The 18,548-nt window shown below is 35.2% G+C and overlaps 2 protein-coding genes across 2 annotated transcripts; both read right to left on the minus strand.

Annotated features, from left to right (window-relative positions):
* Positions 1-1,438: 1,438 nt before the first annotated feature.
* On the minus strand, positions 1,439-2,191 carry LOC111886014 (uncharacterized). Its single transcript, XM_023882255.1, has one exon. The coding sequence runs from the start codon at positions 2,189-2,191 to the stop codon at positions 1,439-1,441; it is 753 nt and encodes a 250-aa protein (XP_023738023.1).
* A 443-nt stretch (positions 2,192-2,634) lies between these two features.
* On the minus strand, positions 2,635-4,230 carry LOC111886050 (uncharacterized protein At1g08160). The gene is made up of 2 exons (XM_023882291.2): positions 3,645-4,230; positions 2,635-2,720 (listed from the first exon to the last, which is right to left on the minus strand). Exons 1-2 carry the CDS (start codon positions 4,228-4,230, stop codon positions 2,635-2,637), a joined length of 672 nt encoding a protein of 223 aa, XP_023738059.2.
* Between the last annotated feature and the right edge of the window lie 14,318 nt (positions 4,231-18,548).

The raw sequence follows: 18,548 nt of genomic DNA on the forward strand, positions 1-18,548 counted from the left end.
CCACAAGTCCATGACCCAAATCCAAAGATATAGCCCATATTTCACAGAATGCAGTCAGCCCATTAACCAAGATGAGGCTCAAAAGTTTGCCAGCCCCAAAACAGAAACGGCCCAATCTGCCTTGCGTACGCTCAGCGTACCACTTTGGCACGCGCCGTGTACTGGGCTCTCAAAGGCTACACGCGGCGTAGACTAAGTACGCCCGACGTTCGCCCGAGTTAAGCACTTTCCCCATTAAGTGCTTAATATCCCATTCTTTTACATCCAAAAGCTAGATCTGAGTTCTTTAACACGTCCTAAGGCATAAAGTTGCTAACTTTATGTCTTTGCATGTTCCTTATACCTCCAAAACCATCATCAAGACCTTCCCAAGATCTTTAACTCATGCTCAAGGTCAAGACTACCACCAAGATCCTATTTTTATGCTTCTAGATGGCTTAAGGACCCTAGATCTGACTTTCTAATCAAATGGGGATGACTAAGTCAACAAATGAGGTCCAAGGCTCATCAAAGGGACCAACTACAAAAACCCTAGCAAGATCTAAAGAAGTAAGAGGAAAAATGCAAGCTTTTTACCTCCAAAAGCTCTGAAAGATGATTAGGATGCAAGATCCAAAAGCACCCACTTGATCCAAGCTTGCTTCACCAACTCCTCCTCTTGAAATGGACACTAAAAGACCACACATACACACTTATAAGGCTCAAAGGTGCTCTCTCAAGGTTTCCAGAGGTGTAGTAACGTTTAAGGGCAGTGGAGGCTCTCTAGGGTTCACTCCAAGGAGCTTAAAGTCGTTTATATAGGCCTCAAGTCCGAGAATTAGGGTTTTGCTCTCTGGCGCGTACGCCCTGCGTAGCTCATGGTATGCCCAGCATACCTCCAAACACCCGCGACCAGAAAGGGACTTAGTACGCTAAGCGTACACTTAAGTACGCCCAACGTACTAAGGGACCATTTATGCCAAAAAAATTCTTATTCAAAGGTTCTAAGACATACCTTTTTTATTACGGATGTAACACCTTTTTTCATGTGAAAAGTAGCGAATTGCTCATGTAGAATACGCTCCTCTTCTCCACTTTCCGCAATCCTCTTAAAAGATTCCATTACACCAACCATAACCTCCTTATCAAGATTTGGAGCTTTCCTATGAACTCCACCTGGTGCCATCTCCTCAAGATAATTTTTATCATAAAATCGTGGAGATAATGTAAATCCTACACAATGCAAAGGGATTGTCATCTTCTCCCACCTTGCTAGTATAATCTTCTCCACTCGAGGGTAATATTCAGCATAACGATGATTCATCATGACATCCTTAATCTCTCCTATCATGTTATCCATTTTCTCGTAAATTTCTCCCATCTTTGATCCCTCACCATCACAAAATTTAACCATCAAGTATATTGGTTTTGTAACATCAAGGACACTTTCCACGTCATCTCAAAAGGCTTCACTTTTAATTGTATCAGCAACTAATAATCCACCCTGCCTAGTGTTTTCATCATTATTTTTCAGCCATTCTCCCCATGAACTAAGGACAATTGTAGTAGCAAGAGACTCTCTACAATCCCATAACTTTTTCAAAAAAATATAATGAGATGCAAATCTTGTTTTGGCTACTTTTAACAATTCCAATTGTGAATTATCTCTAAAAATAGCCAATGCATGGGTGTGATTAAGAAAATAGTTAACATCTATTTTCCCTTTCCTATATGTGTCCATTAACCAAAAACAATCGATTGCAAGATCTTTAAAAATTAAATTCAAAGTATGGACACAGCAAGGAGACCAGAAAATTTGTTTATGTACCTTCTCTACCTCCCTTCCAACAGCCTTACAATTTGCTGCATTGTCGGTAACAACTTGTAGAACATTCCTTGGTTCTACGGTTTCTATGGCTTCAAGCAAAAAGTTTGCAATTGTTGCTCCTCTCTTCTCTACACCAGAAAAGTCCTTTGCATACATAAACATGGCTCTACGGCTGTTGGTAGCAATAACATTGATTAATGATCGATGTTTAACATTGGACCAGCCATCCGACACAATAGAAACCCCCTGTGTATACCATGTATCCTTCACTGACGTCAGCCCCTTTTCTACATCTCTCACACACTCGTCAAGCAAAACGGTTCGAGCTTTATCATATGAAGGAGCCTTATAACCAGCAGGTGCCCTGTTTATGGCTGTTATCATCACTTAAAATTGAGGATTACGTATAACATTGAAAGGAATGTCATTAGCACATAGTGCTCTCATAATCTTCATATCAACCGTGTTTCTTTCCATCATACCAAAAGAATCTTCGAGTGGTTTTTTAGATTTAGAAGTAGAACTCCGTCTTTTTATTAATTACAGAGTTCTTCAAAGACTTAAAATACCTTTTGATTCAGCAGCATTTACTATGTTTAACAAGCTTTGATATTTAACCCGGTCCTTGAGTATAGCAGGACACCTTTTGATTTCTGATGCTTTCCCGATTGCAACACCAAAAAAACGTACATGAATTCTAGTATAAGAGCTGGTAAACATTTGATGGCAGTGCTTACACACCCATTTCTTTGAACTCCTGCGTTTTTACTCCCTGATACACCAACTATGTCCACTTCCTGCAACAGGGGCTTATCAACCTTGGAAGCCTAAACATGAGGAACTTCAACACTTTCTGCATCGCCTAAAACTCCATCTTCATTATCAGAATCAGTCAAGATAACATCAACTCTGTCTGCAATGGGATTATTTTTATCAAATACCATTTTTCCAAAAAAAGAAACTGAGAAGAATAAAGAACATAAAGAATGGAGGAGTAGAACAAGACAGTGAATATGAAATAGAGTGATGGGATTGCGTAATTGATTTTGGTTCCCCATACCTCATGATCGTTGTTCTTTTTTTTGGGTTCCCCAATTTTGGAACCGACGTTTCAGCTGCCGATATTGTTTTTTTTTAATCTTCAATTTTTCCATCGACGTTCCTGAAATTGATGGGTCGTCGTTCCAGAAATTGATGGAGCGACGAATTGAGTATATTGAAATCGCGATCCTTAGTGTAATAGAATCGACCGTTCAAGCGATTAGGGTCGGACGATTGATCGATTGGGTCACGATCTAGGCAGCGATTGGATCGCAATTGGTCCCGTTTTTGGACCGTACGATCTGGAACGAGAAACGTAGGGGGGCAAGCGATCCTAGTAACTATGGTTGATACCATATATAAAGACGGATATTTGACAAAATCAAATCTTCCAAGAGGAATAGAAAAAGCACTATAAATAGATACATGGAAAATAAAATAATGGAAACAAAGTAATTACATAATCAATCAAATAATATTACTATATTAGGTAATTGAAGATTATGCTTTATTTTCTCCTTCATTTGTGCGAAATATTAGAAATGTTTTACAAAAAACTAACCCTATATGAATTGCTACAAAAGGGTCGTTGGTGAACATTAACATGAATATCATTAAATAGACACACAAACTGATCAAATATTTCTCGCAAATTGAAAAAAAAAAAATAGAATATAATTGGTACAATTAACAAACAAATGTTATAATGAAAGGAGCGGACACCGGAAAACTTAGATTGAATACAACTGGAACACAACAAAAGACATAAATCAAAGATCAACATCACATATAGTACCTCGAGATCCATTCAAGGATTTAGAAAATTCAGCCACAACATTTACACATGAAACTGTCATGTGATAGTACCTTGATTTCCATATTCCTAACTTAGATCGGATTCTACCTTTCATCTTCAAATCTACCACAACTTGATTCGTCGAGTTCACCATCTCTATGTCTCGTGACATTGCCTCTGATAATTTCACATTATGTGACTCAAGATCCAATTCAGATGTCGTACGATTCCTTTTGTGTTGGTGCCATGAGGGCATAACACCACTACCAATAGTTTCATGCTTGAACAAAAGCGTAAGTTCCATTTTGTCATAATAAACAGACATTCTTTTGCTTGGATTGAATGTCTTAAGAACAAAGTTGTAAGATGCATTCAGATGGTAGTCTTTGGATAAGTTGTAGTCGTGGATTGAGCCGTTGTTGATGAAATAGGCTGGTGTTCTTGGTTTGATGGTTAGCCAGATGATTAGAATGGTTACACCAATCATGACTATTAATGCAAGCAAGCCTGTAATAATGGTCTTAAACATCATCGAGCTTCTTGACCCTAATACAGGTTCGTGTGATGGGCCTCTAGCATTAGCCATTTTGGTGAAAATGCAAAGATTTTGACAAGATATTCAAGATAATGTTTGGTGTTTTATAGTTTAAAAAGTGTTTAAGAACCTTCTCTTTTTCTTTTAATCCATTTGGAACAATTTGAGTGGGTATCACTTCTTGAGCTTAAGTTGAAAGTGTTTTGATACCTGATATTTAATGATCTAGATGTGACATTAAAGTTTCGGTATATATGTATGTCCTACACTTTCTTTTGGATAAGTCGTTTTATTAAAGTGGTAATTCTTAAATATGAAACAATATCATATAGTTGTAGCGTGTGTATTAAACATATCACAATGCCCTCTCTTTTTCCCTTAGAACACCTTTTACGTACAAACAAAAATCTAAAAAAATCTCGACCATCGTATTACAATGGTTATGAATTCATCAATTTTAATTCTTTAAAATGTGTAGAGAAACAAGGATTGGAATTGAAATAGGGGTCACCTACACCCTTCAATTTTATATACCTGATCCTCCAATAATTTAATAAGTTCAACAAAAAAAAAAAAAGGATTAACCTTTAAACTTTATGCTAGCTTCAAGATAGAGGAAGAGATCACTCTCAAAACGTGTTTAGAGAATATCGCTACAATTCTTTCTTGACCTCACAGATTATTTTCTTGTTAAGATGAATTAATATTTATCCTTCCAACTTATTTGTTCCATCTCTTCCACATCAATTTTTTTTTTTGGTTTTCCTTCTTTTCTATCTTTTCCAACCCATAAAACATGCAAACTTATCTTTTTCAACTCAATCAACTCATTCAATTTTTAATTTTAAAATAAATACAAAATAATTAAAATCATACAAAATTAATTAACAAAAACATTAAAACATACAAAACTTACATGCTAATTAAAAACATACAAACACAATTTTATACAAGTTTTACTACATGAATTACAAGTAATCATAGCATGGAAGAGAGAATGTTATATATATCTTTATACCTTAAAAAGCATTTACAAGATTTTGTTGAATTTTAAGAGGTACAAACTTTTAAGCATCATATACAATAATTTTATGGATCGGAGAATAATAAATCTTATCCTGTCAAAGACAGATTTTGAATAGGTCTTTTAAGCTTATCTTCAAATTGAATGGGTTAAATATGAAAAAGTCAAATAAGATGATGATGATAAGATTTTGAATGGGTCAAAGTTTGACCAAGTGTTCCTCATATCCAATTGAATCGGTAAATACTAAATCTTATCCGGTTAACATTTATGAAAAAGCCAAATAAGATGATGATGATAAGATTTTGAATGGGTCAAAGTTTGACCAAGTGTTCCTCATATCCAATTGAATCGGTAAATACTAAATCTTATCTGGTCAACATTTATGAAAAAGTCAAATAAGATGATGATGATAAGATTTTGAATAGGTCAAACTTTGACCAAGTGTTCCTCATATCCAATTGAATCGCTAAATACTGAATCTGTCAATAATAATGAAAAAGTCTAATAAGATGATGATAAAATTTTGAATGGGTCAAAGTTTGACCAAATGTTCTTCATATCCATTTGAATCGGTTTAATACGATGTACACGTTATAAAACATTTCATATAAACTGGAAGAGGCGCATTGATCTAGCATTCGTCTATCATGAATGTCTTGCCATTTACCGCAAAACCTTGGTTCTCTCTCATGCTCGCTACCTCTTTCTTTGTTTTTCTTTCTATTAAAATCGAATAAGCCCAAAAATGTCTTACGTTAATACTAGCCCATGTATAAAAAATCTCTATCTGTTCGTCATTTTGTTTAACAAATTTTTTATGTCATTTTGTTGATCTGCACCCGTCGCTTTGCGCGGGTAAACGGTTAGTATATATATATATATATATATATATATATATATATATATATATATATATATATATATATATATATATATATATATAGGTGGATCCACATTGGAGCTTGAGGTATCCCAGTATACCCCTAAAAAAAATTCAGTAGTATATTTCGTTTATGTTTAGCTTGAAGTGTCTTCTTCCTCACTAAAACCCTAGCCGACCTCACTCATTTTCAGTCTTTTTCTCTCGGATTTGGTAGCTAAGAGGGAGGGAGAAGCGATTCAAATGGTCCAAGGGAAGGTTACTAAGGGTAAGGGTTAAAAGACTTTCAAAAATTCGAGCACTTGTATGTTTACATCGAGCAAAAAAGCCATGGATACGCAGCTGCGTTGGCTATTATCAAACAGATGAAGATATTACATTTTTGACACAACTGACCACTCGGGTTTAAGCATATAAACATAATCTAATCTTAAGCCAATTTATCTAATTAAAACAGTTTCTGGAAATTGTTATTTACCCCTTGATATATATATATATATATATATATATATATATATATATATATATATATATATATATATAATGTTTATTCAAAGAATAATGATTTAATTCTATTATTACTATGAGTATTACTTTTATTATTATTATTATTATTATCTTTTATAACAATTAAAAGATTTAATTACCGGAATCGAAACGGATATTACTAATATTGATTATCACTCTTTGCAATTAATCGCTTTCGTAAAATGAAAGATCGAAGATGTGAACTTTAAAACGTAACTTTGTTATGAAAGTTGAACTTTTTGTCTAATGGAATTCCGGTTTTCATTGTCTTCTTATTGTATATTACATGACTTTATTATTTATTTATTTATTTATTTATTTTTTACGGGGATACGCCTTTACTATGACCTTGGCTCCGCCACTATATATATATATATATATATATATATATATATATATATATATATATATATATATATATATATATATAAAGAGAGAGAGAGAAAGAGAGAGATGTGGGCTCTCAAACGACCCATCTTACTTCAATAATGTGGTATTCCCAACCATTAGGAACCATCACGTGTTATTGCTACCTTTCTCCTCATACCCGCAAATCGTAATAGACATCGTCTACCCTAATACATTTTCAGTGTTGTCGTATACAAATATCCAATCAAATGTATTTTTAAAAGTATTAATTATAAATAATAGCTTTTTTTATAACTACTAGAGGAATATATGCTTATTACACATAATATAATTATGTACTCAAACTTTTGATAAATTTATGCTATTGAAATAATTATGTTGTTGATATTAACAATAAATTAATAATTTTATATTAAGTTAATATATAAAATTGTTATTAGTTTGAATGACATAATAAGATGAACATTTATTATAATCATATCATTTAATGGTTTTATCCGTTATTTGTTCGTGAATAGAATTAAATATATTTTATCAATATAGTTCTATTTTCAAATGTTATTTTCATTAATTAGCTTAGAAGAAAGTTTTATTTGACTATTTTTTAAATTTAGATCATTACGATTAACTTAGAAACCATTTATTTAGAAATTTTCAATTACTATAAAAAATACTTCTGAATGTTTTTTTTATTTGGTTTAATTTTTTAACTTCACACATGTTACGGATATCACAAAAATCATCTAACACGACCAAAACAAAGTAATCAAATCAAAAGTCAACACACTCGTTAAAGTGGGAATCATGTGCAAGAAAACATTCCTAGTATGCATTTCAAACTTTGTGCTCATTAAAAAACCTAATGTATCTTTGCGAATATGTATTGAATTCACTAACTAAATGAATCATACCCTAATGATTGCTACCATTTTCTATAAATTAACCAAAGGTTTGAGTCGTGACATAGCTTTTGATGGAAATGTTTCCTAAATGCATATAAGAGATATCATGACATTCAAATAAAAAGAAAGACCAAGAAAAAATAGCATCGATACTAACCATGGTACATTATTTTACCTCAATATACCATTCGGTCTAAAAAGTGTCAAATCAACCTACCAATTAGGGATGAACAGTTTATACCAAATCTCAATCCTATATCAGAACCAATACAAAACCATGCCAAATTTAAAAATATGTGACGATACTCGATACTCTAAAATCATGAAATCTGCGATTCGGTACCATCGCTATCGGTACTAGTATCGAAAACTGGTATCATTCCCGGTACCATTAACGTTAATTCGGTACGGTACTCAGGATTGGCTTTCGATCAAATTCGTTATAGGAATGGTACCGGTTCCGTCTCACGCTTATCCCTACTACCAATAATTAATGATAGAGTATTCAAAGATCAAATTAGATGAAACATCATTTATGTCGATGATATAGTAATTAAGAGTCAAGAAGACTTAATCCTCCTCAAGTGCGTCGAAGAAACATTGACCACCCTATGTAATATTCAAAACAAGCTCAACCTGACCAAATGCACATCAATCGCAGAGAAGGAAAAATTCCTAGAATGATTCATGACTAAAGACGGTATATAGCTAAGTCGACAGAGAAATCTCTTTACATCTTCATGATGTTTAAATAATGAATGGAGAAGTAACACTTTATGTGGATACAAAAGGTAGAAGCAACTCTTGTGACATTAAAAGAATGATTGCAAAGCCTCCTAAAATTAGCGAGCACAAATATGAGAGAAACATTTTCTATATATACGGAATAAACCCATAGAAGCCATCATCATCGTTTTGGTGTTCGAAAGACAAAATAAATAACTCCCAATCTACTTCATTAGTAGATACCTACAAGAAGCAAAGCTTAATTATCCATACCTAAAAATGGTAGCCCTGGCTCTAATTTATGATGTTAGAAGGCTATGACGATACTTTCACGCTCACCACATCAAAGTGCTCATAGACAAACCTATCAAGAAAATTTATTAAGACCATAGAAATATGGGTGACTGTCAAAAATGGTAATCAAGATGTGAGAACATGAAATGATTACTGACCTAAGAATAGTCTAAAAGGATAAGCCTAGCGAATTTCATAACCAAAATCTCTTGAGAAGAAAGGAGGATTGCACCATATGACAACCCAGCCATAACAAAACCTTAGAAAATAACACGTCGAAAATAAAGATATACAAACCTTGCACATGTATGGAGAATCCAACAAAGAAGGATTATGGGTTGGCCTCGTCCTTAAAATCCCGGAAAGAACAAAAAATACATATGGCGTCAAATTTTATTTTATTTCATCAACCAATGTGGCCCAGTAAGAGGCGTTACTAGCATCGTTGGACCTATAAAGAGAAATAGGTGCAGAATATTTAACAACATTCGAGGACTTTATATAGGCCGCCTACCATATTTTGGGAATCTGTAAAGCTAAGTAACCTTGAATGTAATAATACCTAAAAAAATGAACCACCAAATCTAATATTCTCCTAAACTAACATCTAATGCCACCTAGGTCCACGATGGGACTTGAACCCTCAACCTCAAAGAGTGAGGACACCACCTGATATTGTTGGGCTAGAAGCCATTTGGTCCATAATACCTAAATATAGGAAAGTATCTCACAGAGGGATTTTAAGATATTTATGATACAACAAATCCTTTGAACCAAAAATAAAAGTTTTATCTCCCTCAACAAATCCTTAGTTGAAATGCTAAAAAGGTGAAGCATAGATGAGGTAAAAGTCAATGACACCAGGTAGTGTTCAAGGTTCAATCTGGATGACACCATACTATAATTACATCTAATAAGTTATACTACTGGAGCATGATTAAGCTTCAAGGAAAATAAGGCTGAAAGCCCCACAATTCATTATCTATAGAGGAATTCTTCTTAATACCTACATAGTAAAAAAATAATCTCAAATATGAAACAACAAAACAAGAAAATCATAAAGGCAACATGATATTACCTCCTTCTTTATGAAAAAATCATAGTATATCACCTCAAATCCTCTATAATGATCTCATACTAACAACATTAAGAAGGTTGTTTGGTATGTCCTCTATAAATACTTGATAATACGCTATCTAGTTTACAACCATTTTTTCAGATGGAGTTAACACTAGAGCAAGATCAGATTCAACATCTCACAGAAGCATCATGGTAGTCGGTAGATCACCAAAACAAGCCTAAAAGAATATAAATAGAAGAAAACACTCCATGTAACATCCCAAAAATACAGATAAAATTTTGTTTCTAAATTCATTCAATTCATAAGAAACTAATATCAAAATAATCAAAATAGTATAAATGTATCATGTTATCAGAGTATAAATTTCCAAAATCACTAAGTACGGAAAAACAAAGAGTGATGTAGTACGATCATGCCAGGCCCTTCCCCTTCGAACTGGAAGTACCTGAAACATAAACTGAAAAATGTAAGAACAAAGATTAGTGAGTTCCCCCAAAATACCACATACTAAAAAACATATTGCCAAGCATATCTAGGTGATGACCTACCCCTTCGGCCTATTTCAACCAGATACTGTCAAAGCATATATGGGTGCTTGCCTACCCCTTCGGTCTATTTCAACATGATACTATCAAGCATATCTAGGTGCTTGCAATCCCCTTCGGTCCTTTTCAACCGGATACCAGGTCTATTTCACCCGCTACTACTGCCACATAATATCATAACAGAAATCACAGCGTCATCAGGCAAATACAGGCATGAATCACAATTGTCACAAAGACAATCATCACACTACAATCATAAACTAAAGGGCCGGCCCTGGTGCCCTCGACCCACGAATACCACGAAGGAAGACTCACCTTAAACTGTGGGTATCAAATCGCACTCAACGGATGACTCAAGAACTCTTCTCTCTATCGCACATACATAAAAATCTAATTAGAAATTAGGTCACATTCTAACCCGAAAGTCCAAAACCCTAACTCTTGACTTAAGGCAAAAAAAAAAAGGCTCCTTTACCTTTGCCTTATTGGGCCTCCTTTCCCTTCAAGTCCCAAATCCATAAAAGAAAACCCAAAAAGGCATCCAAGACTACTATAGGGCCTCTAAGGCCCAATATGGCCCAAGAATACCCAACTTGGCCTAAGGCCTAAAAATGACCTGCTACCATCAGGTGAGTCTGAGGCCCAACTTACTCAAGTCCAAAGCTCAACACCAAACGAGCCCAAAAATATTCTAGGCCCACTGACTGCATACACGCGACATACTTGGCTTACGCCCATCGTATGCTAGTGTTAACTAGGAGTCGGAGCGTCGACCCAGTACGTGTAGCGTACACTGGAGTACTCATGATGTACTGGTCTGCCAACCCAAACTCACCTCCATGTCTTAATCCATTAAAACCTAATGTCTGAAATTTAGATCCAGGCCCCTAATAATGTCTTAAGCCATAAAGTTGCAAACTTTATGCTTTTGTGTGCAAGGATGGGGCTCAAATCATGAATCAAGTCCATAATCACACTTGGATGGTTCCTAACACTTGCATGGTTGAGGCTTAACCATCAAGATCCGATTTTTATGATTCAAAACACTTCCAAAAGTCCAAAAGGACAACTTATATGGTCTGAAGTTGTTCATACTCCAAGAATCCAAACTATGGGACCAAAAGATATCGTTTTCTACCCTAAACCTAAATTTAAGCTTGTAATGATCATTTTTTAAACTTTATACCTTCAATGGGTAAGAAATGGTGTCAAACTTTCGGATCTACAAGCTCTTTCCACGTCCTTGCTTATTCTCAAGCTTCTTTCTCCTTCAAAGTCACAAAAGAATACCACAATCACTCGAGGAAGCTCACAAATGTACTCAAGGTGGCTTACGGTTCGAGATTTGCACTACAAGGGCAATAAAGGCTGAAGATGTAAGGGACTTGTAGGACTTAAGGTCCTTAAATGGGTGCAAACCCTAAAAATTAGGGTTTTCCCTGGCTTGGTTACGCCCAACGTACACTGAGGATCCCCTGATGATGTGCATGCAACGAGTACGCCATGCGTACATAATGTACACCCAACATACTCACCATCCATCCACCAACTTAACTTGAATTGAAAATAGTCTAAGTCAGAAGCTTTGTACCTAGTGAATCGGGTGCTACACTCCACCTCTAGGACACCACCTAACAGCATAGAAGCTCGCATGCCACCATAGGCTAGATAGCATTCGGCTGCAACCGACAAAAGTGAATGTTGTACAACCTAACCATGCTTCATATAAATGATGATAAAGGCAATCGGAGTCCCATTTCCAAAGCTTTCACATACACACTCACATTGCGAGATGGTTCCATGGTGATATCATCGTACATTCTAAGTAGCTCAACCCCACCATCTTCAAAAAAAATCATAACAATGGAAATTTCCACAGAGCTTCTTAACATGGATCATGGAAGCAACGTTCGAACTATATTGATAGTTAGCCATGATTAAACTCTAAAAAACACAGAAAAAAAAGGAAGATGAAATGAGCATATGGACCGGGGAACCGTCCGAAACCGGTACCGGAACCGGAACCGGAACCCGATGGAACCGGTCGGCCCAGGACCGGGAAGTTATTTTTGTAGATTTTTGGAGTCGAGAACCGGTAGGAACTGGAACCGATATAACTGGAACCGGTAGAACCGGCAAAAAAACGGGACCGTATGATGCTATTTTTCAAGGACCGGTTCCAACATTTGAAGACACAACAAGAACCGGTAGGAACCGTGAACCGGTAGAACCGTCGGGCCGGTTCGGTTCTTGATTTTGGCCGAAGCCGGTTCCCGGGTCGGGTCCGATTCCAGCCGGTTCCGGCCGGTTTGGTCATTTTGCTCGTCCCTAAGTAAAAATGTTGTTTTCAATACATTGTTAATAAAATATTTTAGAGGTTTTCCAAAACCGAGTTCCACACTTGTACTATCATGTATGTCCGAGAAACATTTTTCTTAAAATTGAAAGTTGAAAATTGTTGTTTTGTTAATAAAAAGTTTATGGGTTCATTTATGATAATAATGAAAAATATATTAAACCCTGACACTAAAAGTAAATTCGGCCAATACAAAAAACTAGCTAAAAGAAATATTTTCTTGGGTTCACCCAAATTGATTTTGAACCGATCCTGATTGGTTCTTATAAGCTTTATAAAAATTTGTTCGAATTTATTGACCAAAACTGATCCGAATTAAAATAAAGAAAAAAAAATTGTATACCTCTAAAGACTCTTGGTCAAGTTAAAACATGACGGGTTGGATTTGTTCTCAGAAGAAATTTGGAGATGACTTTCCCTTGGACTGGCCTAGATTCCACATCCCTGATGTCAGTCTAATATTTCGGTGGTCAATTTAGTGCTCAAAAGAGTAGATCAAAATTTCTTTAACGCTTTCATTTTTTTATTTTTATTTTTATTTTATTTATTTATTTATTTTTTGTGGTTTATTTGGAAGAAAAGCAACAAGTTGGTGTTTTATTCAATATTACAAAATGATTTATTCACAAGAGAGTATCCTTCCGTCCCGTGTATTCAAACTTGATATCATTGACACACTCTTGTATGCTAATGGATGAATCATATGAAATCATTAATTTTATTTGAAATTTTACCAAAAAAAAAAAAATACTTTCATCCTCTTTCTTATGATCGAACATACATTCTTTCTTCCAAGAAACACACATGACGTTTTGCCGACTTTAGATAATATTTAATGGGACTGTATTCTTTCTTTAAAAAGAAAAAAAAAAAAAAAAAACTTTGTAAGAATATATTATGTCCAAATTGGAGTTGATGTGAATAAGATGTCTACTTTTAGATTTTGAATGTTTGGAATTAAAAAAAAAAAAAAAAAAAAATGAAACTTGAAAATTAGGGAATTGAGTTGCTTAATTGGAGCTGGCCAATGATTGGGCTAATGAACATGTCGGGCTGACTGTGCGGGCCTAATGCTGAAATTTGTCCAAAATCAGTTTGTTATTTATAATTTTATATATCCACTATCAAGTGGCTCGTTAATTCCCAATATTAATATGTTTTAAATATGGGTTAATGAACATTTATTCACATTACAATGACGATATAAGGGTATCTAGCATTATAAATTGAAAGCTAGACTCTAGCAACATGCATAGAGAATACATAATATTCGCAAATTTAAAGAAACATGCATCAAATAGAAGTTTAAAATAACATTCCTGCTCCAATGGAATTTTCGTAAGGTTTTGGGTCACATCCGAAGTTACAAGTTGCTTTGGTTGTTGTACACTTATAAATAAAGAGATGGAGAAATATGATTTCAGGAAATCATGTCAAAACACAAGTTTCAGCCATCATCGGCTTCGATTTATGTATTTCAACATTTTATTTCGATTTTTTAAAAATAATTGTAATCAAATTACAAGCCAACTCCATCCACAATACAATAAAACATGACTTTTTAACATGAAAATACAATAGCTACAACTACAAACTAAAAGTTTACACTAAAAAATAAAAATACATAAATTATGTTTTCATTATAATTTATCATAACTCAATAATTATAAGATTTTTAGATTAGCAGCTATAATAATAATATCTTTTTAAATCGTTAATATTTCTCATAAAATTTATGATTATTACATTTTTGTATTTTATTGTTATTGGTTTAAATTATTAGTTATTTTAAAACATCTCCAATGGTTTTCTCAAAATTATAGTATTTAAGGTAATTTAATTGAGAAATGATGGCAAGTAGAGAGAGTGGAGAACAAATTGAATAAAAACAAAAACTTTTAATGGCGAACTCAAATGGGATAGTGTTTTGTTTTTGTTTTGTGGTAGGTTTTTGGTATACACATCACGTTCATGACATGATGTTGATGTGGCCAAAAGACACATCATGCACACCCTTCATGGTCAGCATGGAAGATTCTTTGCATGGTTGTATGTGCCTGAGGGCACGCCTTCTATCGTACATTTTGAAGATTACAAGCTTTCAACGGTTGCTTACAAAAATAATAATAATAATAATAATAAAAGATAATAATAATAAATAAATAAAAGAAAAAACATGTTTAAAACATTACTTATAAATACAGATCAACTCTCACATTATGTCTACATAGTAATCACTCTATTACTCTTACATAAATATTATACAAAAAAATTAGGAATAATAATCGTAATATATGTTTGTATCATATTAAATAATTAAAAGATAATCAGGGACATATGTGATGGGTTTTAGCCATAAGAACTTTCCTATGTGCGCATGCAAAACCCTAATGCTTGGATCTAGGCTTTCTACTAAACATGCTTTTGAATCCAAGACTTCTAATGACTAATTAGGTTAAATAACAACATTGAAGCAGATCTAGAATCATACCTTTGAGTTCCTTGTTGATCTTGAGGTCTTGAAGCTTCTAGAGTCACAAGTGTCACTCCTCTAATGGCTTACAAACACCAATAGCAATAAGAATGCTTTAGGAGAGAAGAGAGGGGAGGAATTCGACCAGAGTTCTCTTGCTTTTTCAGAGGTTTCGAATTCCCTATGTCATGGGGTCTATTTATACTTGTAGACTCCTTAAGGGTTACAACCTAAACCCTAATTGGATAATCTTCTCTTAAGGCTATCCAAATCCATTCCATAGATAAGCATATGGACGATTTTAGCTATTCTAATACTCTTAGAATTCGTCCAAAGCATATCCTAATGGATTTACAGTCTAAAGCTTAACTATCAAACAATTGACAGTTTATACCCTTTTATTTAATTAATCTCTTTAAGTCACCAAATTAATTCTAATTAATTCTATGACTTATATTAATCAAATAACAAATATATTATTATATTATTCTCATAATATATTAATAATATTTACTCTCTCTTAATAAATCATCCTATCAAGTTGCTATGGTGAAGGCAACCCAAAAGGACCATGCACAACCGGATCACATACTTGCCTAATATAGTTACAGCCTTAGACACTATTCCAACAGTCTCCCACTTGGATAAGTCTAGTAACTATACAAGTACAATTCGGTTTGCAATCATAGCTCTCAAGACGCTGTCAACTCTGATCTAATCAATCTTGTCCTTTAGATAAGGGAACGTACAGTCCTCTGTTAGATATCATGCTGACAATCCTATGGAATGGTTAGTCACGCATTTAGGTTTCTCGGTCTCTGATTCATTTGACATAGAACTTAATCGAACACATCAATTCAGTTCTGACCGGGCCCGGCACATAAGTCAAATCAAATCATCGAGCGGCCGAGATATCGCTTTTACCTTCTTAGATAAAAGTTACAGATAAACTTCGACTTATATGCATTTACTTATTCATTTACCAACTATACACAACAATACGTTTTATAACACCAAGTTACTGATGCGTTTTCGTATTATCAATGTACAATCAATTAACAAATAATAAACCATATATCTAGGTTTTAAGACTATATGATATTATCGTCTTGCGATCACCTTTTATATCGTATTCCATAAGGTGATTCCAGCAAGCGCGGGTTTATTCCAATGCTCAAAACTAGTTCATAAGCACTCATGAACGTTGCAGCAATCCTTTGCTATGTCTAACACCATTTAGACATTCTACACACCAATTCATGACAATCTTCTTTCATATCTACTCCCAACATATGAACGATTGTGGACCATTTGAATAATTCGATTATTCCTAATAAACTCAATTATTCTGGAAGTTAAAACATGCAAAGTGAAACAATAGCTAAACAATTAACATAAGATAGTATCATTACTCATAAATAACACTCCTTTATTTAATCATCAAATGTCAATTACATTTATCTATTACACGTTTCTAATACTATCTAATCTACGCTAATATCATCCTTCAGCCCAATACTCCTAGCATGCTGCAAGTGCTTAACCCTACTCAGTCCCTTCGTAAGCGGATCTGTTGGGTTATCTTCTGATGATACCCTCTTCACTACGAGTTGTCCTTCTTCTACACGATGTCTAATGAAGTGATATTTTCTGTCGATATGTCTTGATCTACCATGATCCCTCGGTTCCTTGGTTAAGGCAACCGCGCCTTCGTTATCACAGAAAATCTCCATTGGCTCCTTTATGGCGGGTACAACTCCAAGATCACCGATGAAGTTCTTCAGCCATACAGCCTCCTTCGACGCTTCGCTCGCTGCAATGTACTCTGATTCGCACGTTGAATCAGCTACTGTCTCCTGCTTGGAACTCTTCCATGTCACTGCTCCTCCATTTAGGGTAAAGACCCAGCCCGACTGCGAACGGTAGTTGTCCCTGTCGGTCTGAAAACTGGCGTCACTATACCCTCGCACCTTCAAGTCATCACTCCCTCCAAGGACTAAGAACCATTCTTTCGTCCTCCGAAGGTACTTAAGGATGTTTTTCACCGCAATCCAATGTGCTTTGCCAGGATTCCCTTGATATCTGCTAACCATGCTCAAAGCGAAGGCTACATCAGGGCGAGTACAAGTCATAGCGTACATGATTGAGCCAACTGCGGAAGCGTATGGTACTCGGCTCATTTCTGCTATTTCAGCTTCGGTACTCGGACTTTGAGTCTTGCTCAATTTGGCATTACTTTGTATTGGTAGTTCTCCCTTCTTTGAGTTTTCCATACTAAAGCGTTTTAGTACTTTCTCTAAGTAAGTATTCTGACTAAGTCCAATTAGTCTCTTACTTCTTTCTCTTACTATTCTTATTCCCAAAATGTAAGAAGCCTCTCCGAGGTCCTTCATAGCGAAGCACTTCCCGAGCCAGGACTTAACTTCCTGCAGAGTCGGGATGTCGTTTCCTATGAGTAAAATGTCATCGACATATAGAACGAGGAAGCTTACTATACTCCCACTGGCTTTGACATATACACAAGATTCGTCTTCGCTTCGTACAAATCCAAACTCTTTGACTTTCTCATCGAAGCAAAGATTCCATCTGCGAGACGCTTGCTTAAGTCCATAAATGGACTTCTCAAGCTTACACACTCTATCCGGATGCTTCGGATCCACAAACCCCTCTGGCTGAGCCATGTAAACATCCTCAGCCAACTTTCCATTAAGGAAAGCGGTCTTGACATCCATTTGCCAAATCTCATAATCATGAAATGCGGCAATTGCTAGCATCACTCTTATAGATTTAATCTTCGCAACTGGTGAGAAGGTCTCATCATAGTCAACTCCTGGAGTTTGAGTAAAGCCCTTCGCGACCAATCGTGCTTTATATGTGTGTACGTTCCCATCCACGTCGGTCTTCTTCTTGAAGATCCATTTGCACCCAACGGTCTTGCGTCCGGGCACGTGATCAACCAAATTCCAAACTTGGTTATCATACATGGATTGGATCTCGCTATCCATTGCCTCTTTCCACTTTACAGACTCCGGGCCTGCCATGGCTTCCTTATAGCTATTAGGTTCATCAAGGTTTACTAGTGTACCATCACTAATATACGTGTCCCCTTCGGTAGTAATATGAAAGCCATAAAACTGGGGATGAACTCTAACTCTATCGGAACGTCTAAGAGGTAAGGATTCGTCAAT

The sequence above is a fragment of the Lactuca sativa genome, chromosome 1 (assembly GCF_002870075.4).
Source record: "Lactuca sativa cultivar Salinas chromosome 1, Lsat_Salinas_v11, whole genome shotgun sequence".
NCBI lineage: Eukaryota > Viridiplantae > Streptophyta > Magnoliopsida > Asterales > Asteraceae > Lactuca > Lactuca sativa.